The following is a 25447-nucleotide window of genomic DNA, read 5'->3' as shown; positions in this document are numbered from 1 at the left end:
ATCCTGAGACCTTTGATTGGTAAGAACGTGGTGGTGTATTTGGATGACATTTTGATTTATTCGCCAGATCTGGAGTCTCATTGGCAGAGCGTACGTGAGGTGTTGCAGTTATTAAGTGACAATTCACTTTTTGCTAAGCTGGAGAAATGCGAGTTCGCTGTGCAGAGAATTAGTTTTTTGGGCTACATTATCTCCAGCGAGGGCTTTGAGATGGACCCGGTGAAAGTTCAGGCTGTGCAGGAATGGCCTATTGGTTTAAAATTGATACAGAGATTTTTGGGTTTCGCCAATTATTACAGAAAATTCATTAAGAATTTTTCTATAATTGTTAAGCCGCTGACCGATCTCACCAGGAAAGGTGTGAATACGGTCCAGTGGACTACTGAGGCCATTGAAGCTTTTGTGTATCTCAAGGAGAGGTTCAGTTCTGCCCCATCCTTATGCAGCCTGATGAGACCAAGCCTTTTTTGGTCGAGGTTGATGCTTCTTCGGTGGGGGTCGGTGCGGTTTTGTCTCAGGAGAACAAGGATGGGGTTCATCCCTGCGCTTTTTTTTCGAAAAAATTTTCTGAAACCGAACTTAATTACGATGTTGGTAATCGGGAATTGCTGGCTATCAAACTCGCATTTGAACATTGGCGTCATTTCTTGGAAGGTGCTAAATTTCCCATTCAGGTTTTCACTGATCATAAGAATCTGATCTATCTAGATGCTGCCAAGCGCTTGAATGCCCGTCAGGCTAGGTGGGAACTGTTTTTTTCGCGGTTTAATTTTTCTGTTACTTACATCCCGGGTACTAAGAATGTTAAAGCTGATGCTTTATCTCGCAGCTTTTCTCCCATGGTTGGTACTGAGGAGGAGGAGAGCATTTTACAGGAAGGAGTTGTGATGGCAGCATTGGACTCCGTTGTGGAAGATGGGATTCTAAAAGCCCAGGAGGATGCCCCATCTAACACTCCCCATGGGAGGTTGTTTGTACCTAGAGCCTTTAGGAGAGAGTTGTTTGTGGAGTATCATGAGTCTCGGTTGGCAGGTCATCCAGGAATTTCTGAGACTAAGAGACTGGTAGGTCACAGTTTTTGGTGGCCTGGGTGGCAGAAGGAAATCATTAAATGGGTGCGTCAATGTACGGTGTGTGCTAGATCAAAGGTTTCACATGCTCCTGCTGCGGGGTTGCTTTGCCCTCTGGAGGTTCCTAGTGCACCTTGGACGCATCTTGCAATGGATTTTATTACTGACCTTCCTGTGTCTGAGGGTTTCACTGTCACCTGGGTGGTCGTGGACCGTTTTAGCAAGATTTGTCACTTGGTTCCTTTCATTAAACTACCCTGCGCTAAGACACTCGCTAAGGCTTTTGTCAAGAAAATTGTCAGACTCCATGGCGTTCCCACCGACATTGTTTCTGATAGGGGACCTCAGTTTGTGGCTCGTTTTTGGTGTGCCTTTTATGACAGGTTGGGAGTCCATTTGTCATTTTCATCTGGGTATCATCCTGAGTCTAATGGACACACAGAAAGAAAGAATCAGGATGTTGAACAGTTTTTGCGTTGTTTTGTGGCAGACAATCAAGAGGGGTGGTCTGAGTTTCTGCCACTTGCTGAATTTGCTCTTAACAACCATACATCCTCTTCTGCTGGGTGTTCTCCATTTTTTGTTGTACTGGGAGACATCCGTAGTTTGGTTCGTTCTCCAAATTGGTGTCGGCTGTGCCGGAGGAGGAGAATTTTTCCGGTGATTTGGAGAGAGTTTGGACTGATGTACGTGATGTATTAGCCTTCAAGAGGCTAATAAAAAGTCTAAGAAGTATTTTAACAGGAAACGTCAAGAGGTTTCGTTTACTGTTGGTGACATGGCTTGGTTGTCCTCAAAGAATCTGTGGTTGAGGATTCCTTCTAAGAAATTGGGTCCGAAGTTTGTGGGACCATTTAAGGTGCTTCAGGTGGTTAACCAGTCTGCTGTTAGGTTGGAGGTTCCCTCCTCCTGGAAGATTAATCCGGTGTTTCATGTTTCCTTGTTGAAAAAAGCTGATGTATCGGATAGGGATGCCACTGTCACAGTTCCTCCGGTGGTGGAAGACGGTGAATATGAAATTTCTCGTATCCTGAATTCCAGAAGGTATAGAGGGAGATTGCAGTATCTCGTCGCTTGGAAAGGTTTCGGTCCTGAGGATAACTCCTGGGTAAGGGCAGATGATGTCTCTGCTCCTAGACTTATCAGAGCGTTTCACAGGAGGTTTCCTGATAGGCCTGGGCCTGGAGGATCCAGAGGATTCTCATAGAAGAGGGGGTACTGTTACAACCCTCCTGTTAGTTTTTTTCTATTTTGTGGTCACGTGACCTTCTGCCTATTTATTCCAGCTCCGCCCTTCTGGCTTTGCTGGACTTCAGTGTTTCTTTGACTCTTAATCTAGCCAGGTGCTTTGTACCTATCTCTATAGTTTGCTTGGTCCTTGGACCTCTAAGTATTTTTGTCTGTTTGTCTTTTTGCTCCGCTACAACTTCTGCTAGGAGGTCTCCAATTTTGTCCCAGTCCTTAGTACTTTTAGGGACCCCTCCCTTATATCTATAGGTCTGCGTTCAGACTAGTTGAGGACGAAGGCGGGTCTGTTCACAAGGAACAGGTTGCCCACTGCATCGTAGGGAATCAGCTTAGTCCTATTGTAGGGACAGTTTTCCTATCTTTCCTTAGTTCTTGTAGCAGATCATAACAACAAGCACACAAAAAGGAAAACCGTCAGCGGTGGCCTGTGACAAGCTTTCATCCGGAGCAACCTGGTTGTTTTCCAGACAACCTGGCTTCCTCCCTTTTTCCCACAAGTCCCAAAATAATGAAAAGTCCCGCCCTATTATCACGGGGTGCAACAGGTCCTTGACTATGCCCAGCTCATGGGCCTCAGCACCACAGTTTGTATCTATGACTACTCGGTCCACAGGGTAGTCCTTAGAGTCCCCATGGATACAGCGGACACCGACCTTTTTCCCCGGAACCAGTTGATGAGGAACTGCGGCCCGCACTAGGGTTACCAAACTCCCCGAGTCTAATAGAGCAGTCACTTGCACTCTATTTACCAATACAGAGCATGCCTGCGGTCCCTCGCCTGGTTGAGGAACAGCACTGCAGGCAGGATATGCAAAGTACGAGCAGCGCCATCCTGCGCTGCAGTCCATTGGCTCGTTGGTCATGGGGCAACTGGCGGCTATGTGACCTGGGGTATGACACCTCCAACATACTATGTTATGGGGCGGGACCTTGGGCAGCAACTCAGACCCCTCCTGAGCTCTAGGACGCCCCCCAGGGGTGGCTCTAGCTCCCCTCTTTTGGGTGTCCGCCCCCTTTTGGGAACCCCAGTATGGAGACGCTATGACCCCTTGTTTCCCCAAGGAACTCTCAACCGCCTGGTATCTTTCCACCAACCCCACCAAGTCATCGGCATTGCAGGGATCCCTCTGGACAACCCAGGATTGCATCGACCTAGGAAGGGAGTGTATGAACCTGTCCATGACAACTTTCTCAACCATTTGTGCAGGGGAGGAAGATTCAGGTTGCAACCACTTTTCGACCAGGTGTAGGAGGTCGAACATCTGGGACCGGGGAGGTTTGTCCTTGCAAAAGGCCCAGTGGTGCACCCGTTGCGCCTTGACAGTCAGAGTCACTCCCAAGCGCGCCAAAATCTCATTTTTCAACTTGGCGTACTCCTTGGCATCCTGCAAGGTCAGGTCATAATAGGCCTTCTGCGGCTCCCCTGTTAAATATGGCGCCAGCACCTCCGCCCACTGCTCCGGAGGCAATTTCTTCCGTTCCGCCATCCTCTCAAAGACTGTCAGGAATGCCTCGACATCATCACCCGGGGTCATCTTGCGATGCTCTCCTTACCGTCTTCCTGACATGTGAGTCATCACCTGGAGTAAGGGGTGGGGCAGATGCCCTGCCACGGATCACCTCGGCCAGGAGCTCCATCTGCTGTTTGTGCTGTAGTTGTTGCATCTGCTGCTGCTGTTGCCACTGCTGCTGATGTGCCTGCTGCTGCTGCTGCCACTACTGCTGCTGCTGTTGGTGCTGCTGGAGGTTAGCCTGCACCAGTTGCTTAATCACCTCCTCCATATTGCCGGACGTCGCTTGCTGGCTGGCGGCCTCCACCCAGGACATAAACTGTTTCTTATAGCGGTCACACTGCCCCTTGGGATTCGTGCCCGTATTCTCCACCAATTGTAGGGTTCGGTACTCACTTAGCCGCGTTAGAGGTAGGCATGGGACACTGTCTCTTTAAAATGTCCATGGCGGGTTTATTATGCTGCATAAACCATACTTCCAGAAGTAAACAAAAGAAAGCCTTGTCGGCACAGTGTAACAAAAAGAGAAAGTAAACAGTCCATCCAATATGGCGGGTTCACCCGGTCACGGTTACGGTCAGTGTCTTTCCACACCTCCAGCCACAGACACTGAATGAAACACTTGGTCTCCATTTTATACACACGCCCCGGGGTGGGGATATGTGAGCAGCCAATCCCCCCCATCTCTTATGACTGCTCGAAATAAACGGCCCTGATACGCCCTATTAACCCTCTCAGCACGATGTGTGCTGGAGCATGCTTTCCCGGTTTCACATCACTGAAGCTGCCAACCTCAGCGACACATATCTCCCCTCAAGGACATGTCCGGCAGCCATCTTACAAGGGTTATTCCCAAAATGCTAAGTCATCCCTTATTGTCCGTGAGACTATCATTCCAAGACTATGAATGGAAGCATAGGTCGAACATGTGCACCTCCAGAGCCTCAATTTTGGGATCACTGGGGTCTCAGCGGTTGAACCCCCAGCAGCCAGTAAGTTATACCCTATCCTATTGGATAGGGAATGATTTAACATTTTGGGAATATCCCTTTAAGTTAAAAGGTGGAATTTTTGTATGTAACAAAGTCATATACAATACATGCTGCACTGCACACATATTGCTCTTACTGAAGAAACACAAGAACGTTCTCTTCTTGATACATTTATAGTTCACCTTCATTTTCAAGGACATGAATTCTTCTTGTGGTCAGAGATGTACTAGAAAAGGTGTCATCAGGAATATGTGATATTAAAAAGAGCTGATCCAATGAAATATAATGTCAGTGGTTTTATTTAAACTCCCGTCTCACTTTCCTCTTGCCTTTCTTTTATTCTTGTTCTTCAGCTCGATCATTACTCTCCAGCAACATACAGCCTTCCTCCTTCTTCAGAGACTCAGTTTAATGGACCAAAGGCCCTTTTCCTGGGAAGAGTGCTAGGTAAGTGAAGGGTTCACAATCATGAAATACAGGTGCTGCGGCAAAATGTCTCATTCACTATGACTGTACTTTATGGATCACATTGAAGAGCATCAGCAAGAAATAATTACTGAGGTAAATACTGCAGAGAGCTGGTGTTCCCCAATGGCAGACACATCTATCCTGTGTCACCCCTGACAATGCTCAGTATATCTCTTCATCAAGAAAAGTCGTTTAGATCACTTGCTTGTGGAGCGTCATAGTTATTGTAGGAGATAGGAGCTGGGTGTTTTATATACAGCTATAACCTAGGGAATATGTTCAGAAACTGAATGGTGTATAAAAAAAACTAGGTGCCAGCTTAGTTTGATATTTCTGGACCCAGATACAAAAAACTTGGTCACCACATAAAGGAAATGCATCCAAGCTGTGACCAAGGGAAGAGGTAACGGGGGTAACAGTCTCCCCCTGCCACTGGTGATTTGGTGAGTCCGAGAGTCCCACTGCCACCAGTATCAATGTCACATAGTTGGGGATCCCTGTTAAAGATTTTGCACTGGAGCTTCAAGTTGCACCTCTTGTTGTGATGCCAAATATATGATGTCAAGTTATAGATAATAGCTTTAAGACATCTATGCCAAGTGATTTTTACAAGTCAGTAAAACCTCCAGTGTTCACTTTCAGTAGAACATTGCTAAATTTGACTTAAAAGTAGTTGGCAGCCATTGATATACTTAATGACAGATAAGCCTGATCCCAGCTGGTCCAGTGATATGATAATCCCTATTGATCCAGCTATTTTATAACCTGAAGTGGTCCACCATCCTACATGACCTCGTAATTCCTAGTACTTTATCCTTGGCAACGACTGGACAACTTGGTTTTGTGATATTATATCACGATTAAGGCCCCGTCACACTTAGCGACGCTACAGCGATCCCGACAACGATACGACCTGTCAGGGATCGTTGCTGCATCGCTATGTGATCGCTGGTGAGCTGTCAAACAGGCAGGCTCACCAACGATCAGGGGAGCAGCGACATAGTGGAAAGAATCTTTCCACGATGTCCTGCTCCTGGTTACCAGCCTGCTGAAGCAGGAGCAGGCTGGTAACCATGATAAACAGCGGGTTACTAGGGGCACACGCGCACCTAGTAACACGCTGTTTATCATGGTTACCACCCTGCTACGGTGAGCTGGAGGTTACCGCTCACCGTAGCAGAGTGGTAACCATGATAAACAGCGGGTTACTAAGGGCGCGTGTGCCCCTAGTAACCCGTTGTTTATCATGGTTACCAGCCTGATCGCTGGTCCCGCTGGTCACACACAGCGATGTGTGCTGACCAGCGGGAGGGCAAAGACCAAAAAATGGTCCAGGACATTTTGCAGCGATCAGCGACCTCACAGCAGGGGCCAGATCGCTGCAAAGTGTCACACATAGCGACATCGCTGGTCAGGTCGCTGTTGCGTCACCAAAACCGTGACTCAGCAGCGATCTCGCTAGCGATCTCGCTATGTGAGACGGGGGCTTTAGGGTAGGAGCAGAAGACGAGCGTATTTGTGGTCCGAGTGTGATCTGACAAAACATCAGACTAATGTTATTCTATGGAGCTATGCACATGTCTGATTTTTTCCTCAGACAGAGACTGAGGATGCAGAATGCAGAATAGAAATGAAAGATGTTTAGGTGTTAGATGTGCAAAGATACAGGATAGATAGATAGATAGATAGATAGATAGATAGATAGATAGATAGATAGATAGATAGATAGATAGATAGATAGATAGATAGATTGATAGATTGATAGATAGATAGCAAGATGTCCATGAGATATATAATTAGTGCCTTGCGTGTGTATTTTACTGTACATGTATTTAGCAAAAAAATAAATAACAAAAAAAATGACGTGGGGTCCCCCCTATTTTTAATAACCAGCTAAGTGAAAGCAGGCAGCTGTGAGCTGGTGTTATTATGCTGGGAAGGACCCAATAACCATGGAGCTTCCCAGTATTTTAATATTAGCTCACAGCTGTCTACTTGGCCTTTACTGGTGACGTCACCGCTCAACATTCTGGCCTTCGCGCTGCCCTCGTGAGACCTGGTGGCTGTGAACTGCGGAACCGGCAGTGGCTGCTGCTCCAGTCTATGCTGCTCCAATTTATTAAAAATAGGGGCGACCCCACGCCATTTTTTCAATTATTTATTTATTCTTTAGCTAAATACATGTACCGTAAACTACAGACGGCCAGCACTAATTATATATCTCACTGATATCTCTCTATCTATCTCTATATTTGCACATCTAACACATAAACATCTGACATTCTGTATTCTGCACTCTATTACGGTACGTGTCATATGGATGTCACACCTTATGTCATCTGTGTGCATATGTGTGGAACGTATTGACGTCCATGATTCCAGAAATAAACAGACATGTCCACGTGTGGGTCACATGGACACAAGGTCCGTGTGAACACATGGACATTTACTCAGCCCCTATGTGTGCAAGTGTCTCCAGTACGTGTGAAAACTGTCACCACATGTACTGGAGACACTGACATGTGAAGGGGGCCTAACTAAATTCATAGCCCAGAAAATGAGAAATTGCTTGGAATCAGTGCAATGTCTTGAAAATATGCATAATGTAACTATTTCTATGTTTTTACAGGTATTGCCTCTGATAGTTATCAACTGCAGTTTATGACTATGTGTCAGGGAAAAGGCAGTACGGTATAGGGATAAAATATCAGGGAATGTACTCATTTTCTAGTGTACTCAGCATAGCTAGTTGCCTTAAGCTATGTTCACAGGGATGTTTAATTTTTCACACCAGTTAAGTCAGCAAATAGCAAACATGTCGTGCTCTATGTATAGTCGCATAATGAACAGGTGCAAGAGCTGCCTTAAATTTACATGCACTAATTTGCTCATTATGTCAGGCCAGACTAAAGTATGATGTGATTTTTTTTTCGCACGTGGAACTTACAACAAGGTTCACATCACCTTGTTCACATCACAACAAGAGACCTAGGTTCAGATCACAACAAGAGCAGCTACTGTATTGAGTTTATATATGAGGATTACTGAAATATTAGGACATGGACTAATGTGGGCTGTTTATAGCTTTTCTTCTGCCTGAGGTGAAAATTTAAATGGTGCCCCTCCCCGCAGTGTAATTTAAACCTGCAATAAAAAAATGCAATTCCATAATTTTTGGGGGGGATTTGATTTAAGGATATTCAACTTGAGCCTGCAAACATCTGTACAGTATATAGAACAAAACACTCTCTCCTATAGAGGAATACAGCACCAGAAAGCACCATAAGTACAGGAGTACAGCACCATAACCATGAACATTATATGAATACAGTGCTAGAACCACCAAAACCACCATTAGCACCTGAATACAGCACCAGAACCACCATGAGTACAGGAATACATGATAAGGGCCATCATAAGTACATAAAACATCACCAAAACCACTATCGGTACATAAATACAGCAACAGAACAACCATCAGTGCATGAAAGCATCACTGAACTACCATCAGTACTTCAGTACAGCAACAGAACCACTATCAGTAAATGAAAACATCACCAGAATCACCATCAATACATGGATACATCACCAAAACAACCATCAGTACATGAATACATAATTAGAATCACCAACAGTACATAAAATAAAATAACATAACCACCATCAGTACATTAATGCATCACCAAGCTTAGTGCATCGATCAATTGCAATGTCAGATTAGCCCCACAATATACATTGGTATCATTTGAATCTACAACTCCTGGTATGTCTTTAAAAATGTTTAGGAGCTATTAGTTGTTGTTACCAGTCATCATCAGACCATAAAGGAACCACAGTACTGATTGGACGCAGACAGTATCACAAATAAACATTTACACCCAGATACCTCATTGGTGACATATTCTCTGATTGGAGTCGTTCTTATCCCTCTACATCTGGTTCAGATGCTAAGATGATCTTCTCTGGTGTTCTGCAGCCAATCTCAACATGATGGCCTTAAAAATAACAGTGTCAATATAGTGATTGTTAGAACCTTGCTCTTAGTTTTTTTTCCTTTGCTGGTCACATGACCTTGTTGGCCTATTTAATCCTGCTCCGCCCTTCTGGCTTTGCTGGACTTCATTGTATATCTACTTTCTAGCTAGCCTGTGCTCTGTGTCTTGCTCTGTTAGTTTGCTTGGTCTACTGACCTCTATGTTCTATATATTTTGTTTGTTCGTCTGTCTGCTACTATTTCTGTTAGGAGGTGTCCCATATTCCTCCCAGTCCTTAGTACTTGTAGGGATTCCTTCCCCACATCTATAGGTCTCCGTACAGACTAGCTTAGGACTTTAGCAGGTCTGATCGCAGGATCAGGTTCCCTGTTACATCGTAGGGATTAAGCTGAGTTCTTCGTAGGGACAGATCTCCTCTCTTTCCTTAGCTCTGGTAGCAGAACATAACAGTAAGTCCAGCCAGCAAATTCTCTAAGGAAAGATTTTTCTGTTCCATCATGGTGTCGGTTCAGGATTTGGTTCATCGCCTGCAGGGACTCTCTCTGGAGGTGGCCGAGCTCCGTCAGCACGTGAGTAACTGTCCTGGAGCACATTTCTTGGAGCCTAAGGTATGTTTGCCGGATTTATTTTTTGGTGAACACCGAGAATTTTTTTCATTCAAAAATGCTTGCTTATTGTATTTTCGTTTGAGACCTAAGTCCTCTGGGGATGAATCCCAGCGCGTAGGGTTCATAATGTCACTTTTGCGCAAAGAGCCTCAGGAGTGGGCCTTTTCTTTGCAACCTAGTGATACATGCTTCAGATCAGTGGATAGTTTTTTTTCTGCTTTGGGACTATTATATGATGATCCTGACCGTGTCGCATCAGCTGAGACTGAGTTGAGACGTTTAAAACAAGGATCAGGTAATGTGGAAAAATATTGTACTCATTTCCGTCGTTGGTCTACTCAAACAGGGTGGAACGATTCTGCTCTGAAAAGTCTATTTCTTGCTGGGCTCAGTGAAAGGGTTAAAGACCTGCTAATTGCTTATCCTACACCTGAAGATTTGCAACAGGCTATGCAATTAGCTATACGGGTGGATAGAAGACTGCGTGCAAGGGTTAATGAGAGCAAATCCTCTGCTATGTCAGTTTCTGGTTATGAGAATGTGTGTACTAACAGTGGTGAACCGATGGAGATTGGATCGGTGGCACCTCGCTCTCAAGAAAAAGACCGTCGATTTTTTGAAGGCTTGTGTTTCTATTGCGGAAAATCTGGTCATTTGATTAAAGGCTGTGAGCTTCGTATGAAGAAAGAAAAAAAAATGGTCAGTCATGCCCGTATTGCCTGTTTAAATTCCAAGGGTGTATTTTTAGCTGCTTCCACGATTGCTCAGGAAAAATTAATGGAATTTCGGGTGTTTGTCGATTGTGGGTCTACTCTGAATGTTATTGATGGGGGATTCGTGGAAAGACTCAATTTAAAACCTGAACCTTTATCATCCCCCATTGCTGTGGTTTCTGTGGATGGTTCCCCTTTGAAGAATATTACTCTCAAGGTCTGTGAATTTCCTCTCACTATTAATGGTGTTCACCATGAGAAATTGGATTTGGTAGTGTTGAATAACTTGCCTTCTCCAGTAATATTGGGATTGCCCTGGTTAAAATTTCACAATCCTGTACTGGATTGGTCTACCAGTGAAATTAAATCCTGGAGCCATAAATGTTATGACAAGTGTTGTAATGGGCGTATTGCAGCTTTGGATAGGGGAGAATTGCCTGTTCCTATTCAGGATTTTTGGAGAGTTTTTTCTGAGAAGGAATCGCAGGTTTTGCCTCCCCATGGAGACTATGATTGTTCTATTGAATTTGTCCCTGGAGCGACTCTTCCTAAAAGTCGTTTATTTAACCTTACTATTCCTGAGAGGAAGGCTTTGGAGGAATACATACAGACAAGTTTGGCCGCCGGTCACATTAGGCCCTCTAAGTCTCCTGTGGCGGTTGGATTTTTTTTTGTAAAAAAAAAAGGACGGCGGTTTACGTCCTTGTCTGGATTTTCGTGAGATTAACAAAATTACTGTACGCAATCCTTACCCACTGCCATTGATTCCTGATCTGTTTAACCAGTTAATGGGGGCCAAGTGGTTCTCTAAAATTGACCTTAAGGGGGCATACAATCTGTTGCGCATGAAGGAGGGTGACGAATGGAAGACTGCTTTTAACACTCCTGTGGGTCATTTTGAGAATCTGGTTATGCCTTTTGGTCTTACTAATGCTCCTGCATTTTTTCAGAATCTGATTAATGACATCCTTAGACCTTTGATCGGTAAAAATGTGGTTGTGTATTTGGATGACATTTTGATTTATTCGCCGGATCTGGAGTCTCATTGGCGGAGCGTGCGTGAGGTATTACAGTTATTAATGGACAATTCGCTTTTTGCTAAGCTGGAGAAATGTGAGTTCGCTGTACAGAGAATTAATTTTTTGGGCTACATTATCTCCAGCAAAGGTTTTGAGATGGATCCGGTTAAGGTTCAGGCTGTGCAGGAATGGCCTAGGCCTATTGGTTTGAAATCGATACAGAGGTTTTTGGGTTTCGCCAATTACTATAGAAAATTCATAAAAAATTTTTCTAGTATTGTCAAACCTCTGACTGATCTCACCAGGAAAGGTGCTGATGCGGTTCAGTGGTCTTCTGAGGCCATTGAAGCTTTTGTGTATCTCAAGGAGAGGTTCACCTCTGCTCCCATCCTTATGCAGCCTGATGTTACTAGGCCGTTTTTGGTTGAGGTTGATGCTTCCTCTGTGGGGGTTGGCGCAGTATTGTCTCAGGATAACGGGGATGGATTACATCCCTGTGCCTTTTTTTCAAAAAAATTTTCGGAGACTGAACTGAATTACGATATTGGTAATCGGGAATTATTGGCTATTAAACTCGCATTTGAACACTGGCGCCACTTCTTGGAAGGTGCGGAATTTCCCGTTCAGGTTCTTACGGATCATAAAAATCTGATATATCTTGATGCTGCCAAGCGCCTGAATGCCCGTCAGGCTAGGTGGGCACTGTTTTTCTCGCGGTTTAATTTCTCCGTTACTTACATCCCTGGTACTAAGAATGTTAAGGCGGATGCCTTGTCTCGCAGTTTTTCTCCCATAGTCGGTGCTGAGAAAGAGGAGAACATTTTACAAGAAGGTGTTGTGATAGCTGCTTTGGACTCCGTTTTGGAAAATGAGATTCTTAAAGCACAGGAGAATGCCCCTTCTAACACTCCTCATGGGAGGTTGTTTGTGCCTGGGACCTTTAGGAGAGATTTGTTTGTTGAGTGTCACGAATCTCGGTTGGCAGGTCATCCCGGAATCTCTGAGACCAAGAGACTGGTGGGTCGCAGTTTTTGGTGGCCTGGATGGCAGAAGGAAGTCATTAAGTGGGTGCGTCAATGTACTATATGTGCTAGATCTAAGTCCTCACATACTCCTGCTGCGGGGTTGCTTTGTCCTTTGGAGGTTCCTACCTCCTGGAGAATTAATCCGGTATTTCATGTCTCTCTGTTGAAAAAAGCTGTTGTATCGGATTGTGACGCCTCTGCCTCTGTTCCTCCGGTGGTGGAGGACGGGGAATATGAAATTTCTCGCATCCTTAACTCTAGACGGTATAGAGGTAGTTTGCAGTATCTTGTGGCCTGGAAAGGTTTCGGTCCCGAGGATAACTCTTGGGTGAGGTCGGATGATGTTTCCGCGTCCAGACTTATCAGAGCGTTTCACAGGAGATTTCCTGATAAGCCTGGTCCTAGGGGATCCGGAGGATCCTCTTAGAAGGGGGGGTACTGTTAGAACCTTGCTCTTAGTTTTTTTTCCTTTGCTGGTCACATGACCTTGTTGGCCTATTTAATCCTGCTCCGCCCTTCTGGCTTTGCTGGACTTCATTGTATATCTACTTTCTAGCTAGCCTGTGCTCTGTGTCTTGCTCTGTTAGTTTGCTTGGTCTACTGACCTCTATGTTCTATATATTTTGTTTGTTCGTCTGTCTGCTACTATTTCTGTTAGGAGGTGTCCCATTTTCCTCCCAGTCCTTAGTACTTGTAGGGATTCCTTCCCCACATCTATAGGTCTCCGTACAGACTAGCTTAGGACTTTAGCAGGTCTGATCGCAGGATCAGGTTCCCTGTTACATCGTAGGGATTAAGCTGAGTTCTTCGTAGGGACAGATCTCCTCTCTTTCCTTAGCTCTGGTAGCAGAACATAACAGTGATTGTGAATAAAAATATCTGCCCTATGCTAATCCCTTGAATAATGATTGCCCTTGGCTGTTCACCCTGCACAAAATATGACTCCCACATGTCCTCTCCTATAAAATATTGCCTCCATACCATCTGTCCTTATGAACAATAACCTACACTCCGTCCTCCCTTATGAATTATACCCAAGATACTTTCTCTACTCCATGCTATTAACTCCACACTGTTTCCCCCACTCGCTGTCCATATCTCCACACTTGCCCTCACAATATCCCTATATTAAATATACAGTATGATTGCCCTCACAGCTCATTATAAACAGTATGATTGTCCATACAGCAACCTATAAACAGTATTATGGTCCCCACCGCCCCTTATATACAGTATGATGATCCCTACAGCGCCACACACACAGTGTGATGGCCCAACAGTCCCACACTTCACCCACCTGACTACAGCTGCATGCCAAAAAGAAATGAAAAAATAAACAACTTGTACTGATCATATCCTGGTTCGCTGTACATCCCCCACAGCTTCTCCTCATCCAGCTTGTTTTGTAGTGAAACGGTGCGGGTGGCACAGTGCAGTGATATTATCCCGCCACCTGACATTCCTTTTGTGGTCCTGGTCTTCAATAGGCCGCTGACCGGAAGTAGTCTGCGACTTGCCAGAGACAGTGGTGGAACCGGATGCCAATGGGTCTTAGCTGTGCTACAGCTGTTAACAGTATTGGTGACCTATTATACGCTGAGTCCTGACAATATAACAAAAGCACTTCTTCTTTGTATACTAGCTCAACATAATTTACAGTTGTGTCACGCTCACATTATAACATTACATGTACAATTCCAAAAAATTCATTGGTTTGTAAGCATTCATTCAAAACCACAAATCCATAAATTCGTAAGGATTTACAATAAAATATCAGATATGTAGTACCTGTTACCAACAGAAGAGGGCAGTGGTGGGGTATATTTACAGTTGAGAGTAGAAATGCAATTTTGTAACTTCCCTGTAATGTCCAAAAGCAGCTGTCCTCCAAAATCCCAACATCAACCTTATGCTACGCAATGCCACATTTATAACAGAAAAAAAATATATAATGTAATTGGGTCAGGCATTGTCGGCCACTTTGGATATGGGGATAAATTTAAAACTGGGATATCTTGCCACTTCATAAGCCTTATGAAATCTAAAGAAATGTATAGCCTATAGGTAATCACCAGATTGTCCCAATACAGTACCAATGCCCCCATTGTCCCAGTAGTCACTGCATGGCCTCACCTTTTTCCTAATAGTAGGCAAAATTATTTAGGCAGGTTACTTGATGTTATCAGATCTACACAGTCACACTTAGGCCCCACTATCAGTATTTGGTCAGTATTTTTTCTCAGGAGTGGGATCCAAAACCAGGTGAGGAACAATCAGAGAAAAGGTATAATAGAAACAAGTCACCAATTCTGCATTTATCACCCACTCCTGGTTTTGGCTCCCACTCCTGAGAAAAATACTGACCGAATACAGATAGTGGGGCCGTGGCCTTAAGCTCAGTCTCACATGCTGACTAGCTGCTCTTCGTAATTCTCTCAATGTTCAGAGAAAAACTACAGCCCCTGCTTCATTGAGAGAAGCAGGCAGAGAAGTTAGTACGCACGATTCTGTAAAATTATGTGCACACGACATGTTTTACACACTTTTGTATGCACCAAGTTTTCCAAGGCCTGATGGTGTTTTTCTGAAATGTCTTCATTGGTGTCTTCTTCATCGTTTTTCTAGCAGCTCCGCCGCTGGTGTCTTTTTTTTGTAATGAAAACCTTAAAACTGCACATGCTATTTCTTTTATCTGCTTCCTGGCTAAGCTTCAGCCATTAAAAGAAGCAACAACAGGTAAAACATATGCACAGCAAATCATTTTTACATAGCTGTGCATTATGTTAATTCTTTGCTGCTATTTTTATCTCTTCTTTGGACGGGTTCCAGGTGGAATCTGCCTGAACAAGACGTCGTGTGCACATACCTTAAGTTTGAAAATTGCATATGATGACCGCTTGAATTGACAAGCAGAGCTGAATCCTGACAGTGAGCATATTGCACAATGTTAAGATTTGGCAAGTTACAGTGCTTAATCTTAAATTTAATGCTCATAACATAAATAAAGATGAAGTTATCGTTATCTATTCAGATGGCACAATGATTTATTAACATAGTTATGTTAAAAATAAGTCTCATTATGATGTCCCTGAATAACAATATCTGACTGTCCTGTGCTGTGTGTTACGGATCCGGGTGGTGCAACCTCTGTGCTGCGGTGCAAGGAGGGACCCAGAGGGGCGTAACTAGGTATCAACTCGGAACAACCTAGGTCGTACGGCGGCTCAATCGACTCCGTGACCAGGGAGGGTCCGAGCAGAGGGACCAGGTGCTACTCTGGGGACGACCTTGTAAGGGAGCAGGTGACTCCCACGGTACAGACGGCAGGGACTGACCGGTATAGCAGATGGGCACAGCAGGCAGGCTGACGAGTGATCCGGGTGGATGGACTGGCAGACACGGCAGGCGACAGGCAGGAGCCTCTAGGTAGGCTGTCAGGTGGTCACGGCAGGTGACAGGCAGGAGCCTCTAGGTAGGCTGTCAGGTGGTCACGGCAAGTGACGGGCAGGAGCCTCCAGGTAGGCTGACAGGGGGTCACGGCAAGTGACAGGCAGGAGCCTCTAGGTAGGCTGTCAGGTGGTCACGGCAAATGACGGGCAGGAGCCTCCAGGTAGGCTGACAGGTGGTCACAGCAAGTGACAGCAGGAGCCTCCAGGTAGGCACGGCAGGTAGCAAGCAGGAGCCTCCAGGTAGGCACAGCAGGTAACAAACAGGAGCCTCCAGGTAGGCACGGTAGGTAGCGGGCAGGTGCTTCCAGGTAAGCAGGCGGGCAAAGACAGACTGGCGGACTGAACGGAAGACAGACTGTCGGGCTGGAGAGTAGTCAGGCTGGCGGACTGGACTGGTAGTCAGGTTGGCAGGCAGGACTAGTAGTCAGGCTAGCAGCGGGACCTGAGGGCTGAAGCAGAGGTAAGTATACTTGTGCAACAACAATTGCTCAGGCACCTCCATTTTGGAAGAGGTGCCTTATATATGGGAGGACCTCCGGCAATTGGCCAGGGACTCCTTAGGACGGCGCGCGCGGCCCCTTTAAGTGGGAGCGCGCGCGCGCCCTAAGTACAGTGCCCGGGAAGCTGCGCACGCCGGCAGCAGCAGGAAGTTGAGCGCTGGAGGACGCCGGGCGGGGAGCGCAGCGGTGAGAGGGACGGCGTCTCTGCCTGGCAGGAGGCAGAGACGCCGATGCTACAGTACCCCCCCCCCCTTTTACGCCCCCTCTTTTTTAGGCCAGAAAAAAAAATGTAAGTAGAAGCGGGGCATGAATGTTCTCCCTGGGTTCCCAAGTTCACTTCTCTGGGCCAAATCCCTTCCAATCCACCAGAAAAAAGGTTTTTCCTCTTACCCTCTTAGTGGCCAGAATGTTCTCTACCTCAAGAACGTCTTCAGCGGAAACCGGAGCAGGAGGAATACCTGGATTGTTGGAAAAAGAATTAAACACAACTGGTTTGAGGAGAGATACGTGGAAGGAGATGGGAATCTGCAAGGTGGCCGGGAGTTTTAACTTGTAGGCCACTGGGTTGATTTGTTTGAGGACTTCAAATGGACCGATGAACCGAGGACCCAACTTATAGGAGGGTATTTTGAGCCGAACATGTTTGGAGGAGAGCCAAACCTTGTCTCCCAGTCGGAATTGAGGCGGATCCAGACGTCTCTTGTCAGCATGTTTCTTTATCCGCTCGGAGGACTGAAGAAGTGCGGACCTAGTATTTTCCCAAATGGTGGAAAATTCGCTGACCAGAGACTCCGCGGCAGGGTTGTCCACAGAAGCGGAGACGGGAAACGGAATCCGGGGATGTTGACCGTAGACTACAAAAAACAGGGACTTGGAAGTAGATTCGCTCTCATGGTTGTTGTAGGAGAACTCGGCCCATGGTAGGAGCTCTACCCAATCGGTATGGTGAGCGTTAACAAAGTGCCGGAGGTAGCTGGTAAGGATCTGGTTAATACGCTCCACTTGGCCATTGGACTGTGGATGGTAAGCGGAGGAGAAATCCAGGGTGACATCCAGCAGCTTACAAGTAGATCTCCAGAAGCGTGAGGTGAACTGAACCCCTCGATCCGACACAATGTGGAGGGGTAGGCCATGGAGACGGAAGGTGTGAAGGATGAAGTCCTTAGCCAGCTCTGATGCAGATGGGAGACCAGGCAGAGGGATGAAGTGGGCCATTTTAGAAAAGCGGTCGGCGACCATCCAAATGACTGTACAACCGGCAGAAACAGGGAGATCTGTAATAAAGTCCATAGCAATGTGCTGCCACGGGGCAGCAGGTACGGGAAGAGGCAGGAGGTGACCGGCTGGAAGATGTCTGGGAACTTTGTTGCGGGCACAGGACGAACTGGCCGAGACGAAGTCTACCACATCCTTGCGCAGGGTAGGCCACCAGTAATGCTGGGCAATGAGCAGGAAGGTCTTCTTCTGACCAGCATGGCCGGCTAGTTTAGATGAATGACCCCAGTGAAGAATCTTCTCCCGATCTGGAACCGCTACAAACGTCTTACCGGGTGGGAGACGAGTCAGAGCCAAGGGGGCCATACTCATCACTTTGGAGGGGTCGATGATGTGCATAGGCTCCTCCTCTTGATCGGAGGACAGGAAGGATCGGGACAAGGCGTCAGCTTTAACATTCTTGTCCGCCGGGCAGTAATGTAGGATAAAGTCAAAGCGAGCGAAGAACAAAGACCACCGGGCCTGACGCGGATTGAGTCTTTGGGCATTCTGGAGATATGCTAGGTTTTTGTGATCAGTATAGATGGTCACCTGGTATAGAGCCCCTTCAAGCAGGTAACGCCACTCCTCCAGCGCCAATTTGATGTCTAGTAGTTCTCAGTCTCCTATGGGGAAGTTGCGCTCAGACGAGGAGAAGGGTTTGGAGAAGAAGCCGCAAGTTACTATTCTCCCGGATGAATATTTTTGGGTGAGCACCGCTCCGGCTCCGGAGGAGGAAGCATCAACCTCCAGGAAGTACTGTTTGTTGCAGTCCGGACGGTGCAGCACTGGGGCAGAGGAGAAGGCTTGCTTTAAGGAAAGGAAGGCCTCCTCGGCTTCGGGCAGCCATTCCTTGGGATTTGCTCCCTTACGGGTGAGCGCAGAGATGGGAGCAGTCCGGGAAGAGAAGTGCGGGATGAAGAGACGGTAGTAGTTGGCGAAGCCCAGGAATCGCTGAATCGCCTTCAACCCCTCCGGACGGGGCCACTTTAAGACAGCAGAGAGCTTCTCGGGGTCCATTTGTAGACCTGTCTGGGAGATAATATAGCCCAGGAATGGAAGGGAGGTCTGCTCGAAGAGGCACTTCTCAAATTTGGCATAGAGGTGATTCTGCCTAAGCCTAAGCAGGACCTGACGAACATCCCTCCGGTGTGTGGGAAGGTCCGGAGAGAAGACCAAGATGTCGTCCAGGTACACCACCACGCAGGAATATAGAAGGTCACGGAAAATGTCATTGACTAATTCTTGGAAGACGGCGGGAGCATTGCAGAGACCGAAGGGCATCACACGGTATTCATAGTGACCGTCCCGGGTATTGAATGCCGTCTTCCACTCGTCTCCTTGACGGATCCGGACCAGGTTATACGCCCCACATAGATCCAGTTTGGTAAAGATCCTAGTGCCCTTAAGGCGGTCAAACAACTCGGAAATGAGCATCAGGGGGTATTTATTTTTGACTGTGATTTGGTTGAGTCCTCTATAATCAATACAGGGGCGTAGTGAACCATCCTTCTTCTTGATGAAGAAGAATACGGCTCCAGCCGGGGAGGTAGATTTCCGGATGAATCCCCTAGCTAGATTCTCTTCAATGTACTCCGACATGGCCCGGGTTTCGGCCGACGACAACAGGTAAATACGTCCACGGGGTGGAGTGGCACCGGGTACCAGGCTGATCGGGCAATCATATGGCCTATGAGGTGGCAGTGTCTCTGCTTCCTTTTTGACGAAGACATCTGCATAGGACCAGTAAGGTGCCGTTAAACCGGATAGATTAGCCGGGGTGGTGGAGGACGAACCGGGCGGACCGGGACCAGGCAGGTCTTATGGCAATCCTGCCCCCAACGGAGTACTTCACCGGATAGCCAATTCAGCACGGGTTCATGTCTCTGAAGCCAGGGTAGACCTAGCAATAGGGAGTGAGAGAGTCTGGAAAGCACATGGAAAAAGATCCTCTCAGAGTGCAGCATTCCCACTTGCAGTGTAATAGGTTCAGTGACGAGCAGGATGGTCACCGGAAGGAGTCTTCCATCCACGGAGGCGACTGCCAATGGTTCAGCCAGGGGTTTGGTGGGAATCTGATATCTCTCTACCAGGGACTGGGAAATGAGGTTCCCAGCTGCTCCGGAATCCAGATGTACAATTTCAAAGTAGAGGTTCTCTCCCCAAGAGATAGAGACAGACAAAGTCAGGGATGGAGAGGGTTTACTTTTGCCTAGGACGACCTCTCCGAGCGGACCTAGACACTGGAGTTTCCCGGATTCACCGGGCAGGAACGGATGAAGTGCTCCTTACTGCCACAGTAGAAACAGCCTCCCTCGGTTCGGCGAGTTTCTAGGCAAGACTTGACCATCTTGGTCTGGTCAATCTGCATAGGTTCGGGCGAGTGTGCCCGGGGAATTGCTGGTTGTGAAGCCGGTTTCTGAAAAACAGGAGCAAGACGAGGAAATCTTCTCTCCCGGGCAACCTCCTTGGTACGTTCTTGGAAACAGATGTCAATCCGGGTAGCTAATGACACCAGGTCATCCAGGGTGGTAGGAATGTCCCGACCGGCTAACTCATCCTTAATCCGACCGGAAAGACCCGCCCAGAAGATGGACACCAGAGCCTCGTTGTCCCAGGCCAGCTCAGAAGCGAGGGTACGGAACCATATGGCATATTGGCCCACGGTGAGACTCCCTTGGCGGAGACGTAGCAGAGAGGATGCAGAAGAGGATTTTCGTCCTGGTTCATCGAAGACTCTCCAGAAAGCAGCGAGGAAAGACGATAGATCGGACACCAGTGGATCCCCTCTCTCCCACAGGGGATTTAGCCATGCCAGTGCTTCTCCGGTGAGGTGAGACATGATGAACGCCACCTTGGCCCGGTCGGAGGGAAACTGATGTGCCAAAAGTTCAAAGTGCAGCGTGCACTGGTTCAGAAAGCCCCGACATGAGACGGGGTCACCTCCAAAACGAGGAGGTGCAGAAAGCTGGGGATCTGGGTTGGATGCCATGGTATTGGTGGGCAACGGCACTGCCGTAGCGGGAGTCGCACGACTCGGGGCGGACACTGGAGGGATAGACAGCGTGTCCAGGTGGGAGTTGACATTCCGCAGGAAGTTCAGGATGGTTTCCTGTTGGGATCTCTGACGAGAAACCTCCTGGTACAGGTCAGAGAGCGAAGGAGCTAGGGGGCCACCGGGTTCCATGGCCCGAGCAAACTGTTATGGATCCAGGTGGTGGAACCTCTGTGCTGCGGTGCAAGGAGGGACCCAGAGGGGCGTAACTAGGTATCAACTCGGAGCGACCTAGGTCGTATAGCGGCTCAATCGACTCTGTGACCAGGGAGGGTCCGAGCAGAGGGACCAGGTGCTACTCTGGGGACGACCTTGTAAGGGAGCAGGTGACTCCCACGGTACAGACAGCAGGGACTGACCGGTATAGCAGATGGGCACAGGCTGATGAGTGATCCGGGTGGATGGACTGGCAGACACGGTAGGCGACAGGCGGGAGCCTCTAGGTAGGCTGTCAGGTGGTCACGGCAGGTGACAGGCAGGAGCCTCTAGGTAGGCTGTCAGGTGGTCACGGCAAGTGACGGGCAGGAGCCTCCAGGTAGGCTGACAGGTGGTCATGGCAAGTGATGGGCAGGATCCTCCAGGTAGGCTGACAGGTGGTCACAGCAAGTGACAGCAGGAGCCTCCAGGTAGGCACGGCAGGTAGCAAGCAGGAGCCTCCAGGTAGGCACGGGAGGTAACAAGCAGGAGCCTCTGGTAGGCACGGTAGGTAGCGGGCAGGTGCTTGCAGGTAAGCAGGCGGGCAAAGCCCATAGACAGACTGGCGGACTGAACAGAAGACAGACTGTCGGGCTGGAGAGTAGTCAGGCTGGCGGACTGGACTGGTACTCAGGCTAGCAGCGGTACCTGAGGGCTGAAGCAGAGGTAAGTACACTGTGCAACAACTATTGCTCGGGCACCTCCATTTTGGAGGAGGTGCCTTATATATGGGAGGACCTCCGGCAATTGGCCGGGGACTCCTTAGGACGGCGCGCGCGGCCGCTTTAAGAGGGAGTGAGCGCGCGCGCGCCCTAAGCTCAGTGCCCGGGAAGCTGCGCGCACCGGCAGCGGCAGGAAGAGGAGCGCTGGAGGACGCCTGGCGGGGAGCGCAGCGGTGAGAGGGACGGCGTCTCTGCCTCTCACCGCTACATGCTACACTGTGCCTCTGAATAAATAATTGCCCCTCACTGTGCTCCCTACACAAAATATAACACCCACACTGTTCCCTCCTATAAAATATTACTGCCACACCACCCCCCTTACGAATTATAACTGCTACACTGTCTGCCCTTACTAGCTACAACTGCCATACTGTCCGCCCTCATTAGCTATAACTGACACACTGTCCTTAAGTCCTCACCATCATGCTTCCCCCTTTCCATACTGGGCCCCCTTTTCACATTGCTCCCTCTCTATACTGTGTCCCATAGTGTGCCCTCACACTGTGTCCCCCCCTTTATACTTCCCAGTCTCTATATGGTGCTCCCTCCTCAAACTTTTCTCCTCCCTGCATACTGTTCCCTCTATACTATACCCTCACACTGTCACCACATTCTGTATCCTTTCTATAATGTCCCCCATACCATCACCACATGCTGTGTCTCCCTCACACTCTCCAGTCTCAATTCTGTACCCCCTTCTAACACTTTTCCCACCATGCTGTCATCTCACACTGTCTCCACATGCTAACCCTTCTCTAATGTGTCCTTCCCACATCCTGTATCCTATCTATACTGTCCCCCATATTGTCCTCTCACTCTTTGTTCCCCCTCCACATTGCTCAGTCTCAGTACTTTGCCCCTTCTCACACTCTTCCCCATACTGTCCCTTCACAATATCTCCCAATGCTGCCTCTTCTCTTTACCACCCCACACACTGCCAGTCTCTATGGAGTACAGTGCCCCCTCACACTACACCCACACGCTGCCCACTCTTTGTACTGTCTCCCCAAGACTACTCAGTTTCTATATAGTGCTCCTTCATGCTCTCCCCTCCCATGCTGCCATGCTGTTATACAGCTGTTGAGCCTGGGTGAGAGATGCCACACAACCACTCTGCATCATGCTACAAATTTCTCATTGGATGTTTCACTACTAATTAAAACTGGGTGATTTAATCGTTGACAATGATAGAAACATTGTGGCTGCTCTGCAGTTGGATAATCTAACACTAACACTATACTCCCCACATGGCGTATGCCATGAATTAAATTTGGTGGTGTAATGTTTTTTAAAATTATATAGTGGATCGAAGAAGGTGGTGGCCATATCCAGGAGAGTGTCTGCCCATTTCTGCTGTTATGTGGTTAAGAATGCCTTGAGAAGGAGGATCGGCATGTAATGATGATGTCAATGCTGGGAGGGAAAATTGACTTGTGTACCAGGACAAGCTCTACACCTAGTCTTTCTCAGCTGTGATTGAGCAGAGCCTGCATGTCAGATGCCTGACTGGAAGGCCACACTCCACCAATCTGATGTCCAGAATCAAATGTAGACGCACTGATAGGGAATTTAGATTGTGAGCCCCGATGGGGACAGTGATGACAATATCTGTAAAGTGCTGTGGAATTAATGGCGCTATATAAGTGAGTAAAATAAATAAATATACTGTCTATTTATTTATATATTTATTATACTAACATCGTGTCCCCATTGGAGCTCACAGTCTAAATTCCCTATTCTATCTATCTGTCTGTCTGTCTATCTATAAAGAAGTACAATGGAATAGCACCAGAAAATTATGCTTCGGGTTTATGGCTTCCTTAGACAAAAATCAAATTGTTACAAAGGTATATAAAAAAAAGAGGCAGCACTCGAATAAACTGTGCAAAAAAGGTGAACTTTTAGGCTGTGTGCCCACGTAGCATTTTTCAAGCGTATATGCTGCGGAATTTCCGCAGCGTAAACGCTTGAAAAACGCATGTATATCCGCACCCCATGATCCCCAATGGGATTCCGCAAGTTCTATGCACATGCTGCGGATTTTTCCGCAGCGTTTATGACACGTTCAAAAATCCGCAGCATGTCATTTAATTTTGCGTTTCCGCAAGCGGAATTGCCTTTGTCCAATGCATATAAAACGCAAGGCAATTCCGCATGTGGAAAACGCGTGATAAACGCGCGAAAAATGCGCGATAAACGCGTGCGGAATTCCGCATGTGTTTTTCCGGGAGAGGACTTGCATTTATGCAGCAGAAATTTTCTGCTTCATAAATGCAACGTGGGCACATAGCCTTAGCCTTAGTGCCCACGATGCAGAAATGAAGCAGAAATTTTCCTGAGCATTTCTGCATCTCCTTGGCAGAAAAACCCGTGCGTTTTTACATGCGTTTTTGACGCGTATTTGACGCGGATTTGCCATGCGTTTTTCCAATGCATTGTATAGGCAAATACACATGCAGAAACGCACAAGAATTGGTCATCTCCGTATTTTTTCTGCGAGTAAAATCTGCGCAGAAAAAATCCTGACCATGTGCACAGAACTTGCAGAATGTCATAGGAAGTCATGGGATAAGGTATGCAATGTGTTTCTGGAGCGTTTACGCGCTGTAAATATGCACCAAAAATGCATCGTGGGCACACAGCCTTATTAGTCCAAGCAAGACTAATGCCTGCCTCTTTTTCATCTTCCCTATCTATCTATATCTATCCATATATCTATTTATCCATATATCTATATCTATCCATCTATCTATATCTATCTATCCACATATTTATGCATATCTATCTTTCTATTTATCTATCTATCTCTATCCATATATCTATCTATCTATCTATCTATCTATCTATCTATTCTTGTTTATATCCATGTACTATATCTATATATCTATCTATCATGTATCTATCTATTGCTGTATATATCCATATACTATATCTATCCATCTATCTATATCTATCCATATATCTATCTATTCACATATCTATCTATCCACATATTTATGCATATCTTTTATGCATTTATATCCATGTACTATATCTATATATCTATCTATCATGTATCTATCTATTGCTGTATATATCCATATACTATATCTATCTATCTCATCTTATCTATACATTATCATTAGAACCATTGCACCTCATTCTGTTTAGCAGCTGTTTCCTCTCCTCTGTCAGGCATTTCCCTACAGAATTGAATCACTGCAGATAATGGCCCTGTGGTAGAGCAGAGCGACTCTGCGATGTCCTTGAGCCGGATCAGTGTTCTGCAGCCTATTGTAGTCAGCTTTGTAGAGCCCGCTGGCCTATCACCAACATAGGCTGTAACCATGGAATTTATTTGCAATCTGCATGTATCAATCTGATCTGATAATCACCACCCAGTCATTTACTGAAGGACACATCTTTCAGAGTCATTATTCTCCTGAGAGGATGCACATGTATTAGACATAAAGTTATACAGTTGTTTTTCAGATTTTTATGATTTGCCCTTCTGCCTTTTCGCATACGTGCTTGTCAGCTCTTTTTCAGATTGATCAATACTGTAAAAATAATTGTCCATCTGTACACTGCATTCCTGTGACCTTTTTAACCTTACATATTTATGAGCTGCTCTTGTTAGCCAT

At 46.8% G+C, this 25447-nt stretch overlaps 1 protein-coding gene across 1 annotated transcript in view; it reads left to right on the top strand.

Moving 5' to 3' along the window:
* CNTNAP2 (contactin associated protein 2) overlaps positions 1-25447 on the top strand; it is a 3253420-nt gene that overhangs the window by 3166864 nt on the left and 61109 nt on the right. Inside the window, exon 21 of the mRNA XM_073678177.1 lies at positions 5175-5268. Coding sequence (XP_073534278.1) covers positions 5175-5268 — 94 coding nt within the window. The remainder of the gene's footprint in view (positions 1-5174; positions 5269-25447) is intronic.

The sequence above is a fragment of the Phyllobates terribilis genome, unplaced genomic scaffold (assembly GCF_046119375.1).
Source record: "Phyllobates terribilis strain yellow unplaced genomic scaffold, ASM4611937v1 Scaffold_4__5_contigs__length_816908805, whole genome shotgun sequence".
NCBI classification, from domain to species: Eukaryota; Metazoa; Chordata; class Amphibia; order Anura; family Dendrobatidae; genus Phyllobates; species Phyllobates terribilis.
Note: the sequence above shows the minus strand (reverse complement) of the source record. Positions and strands in the feature narration are given on the sequence as shown.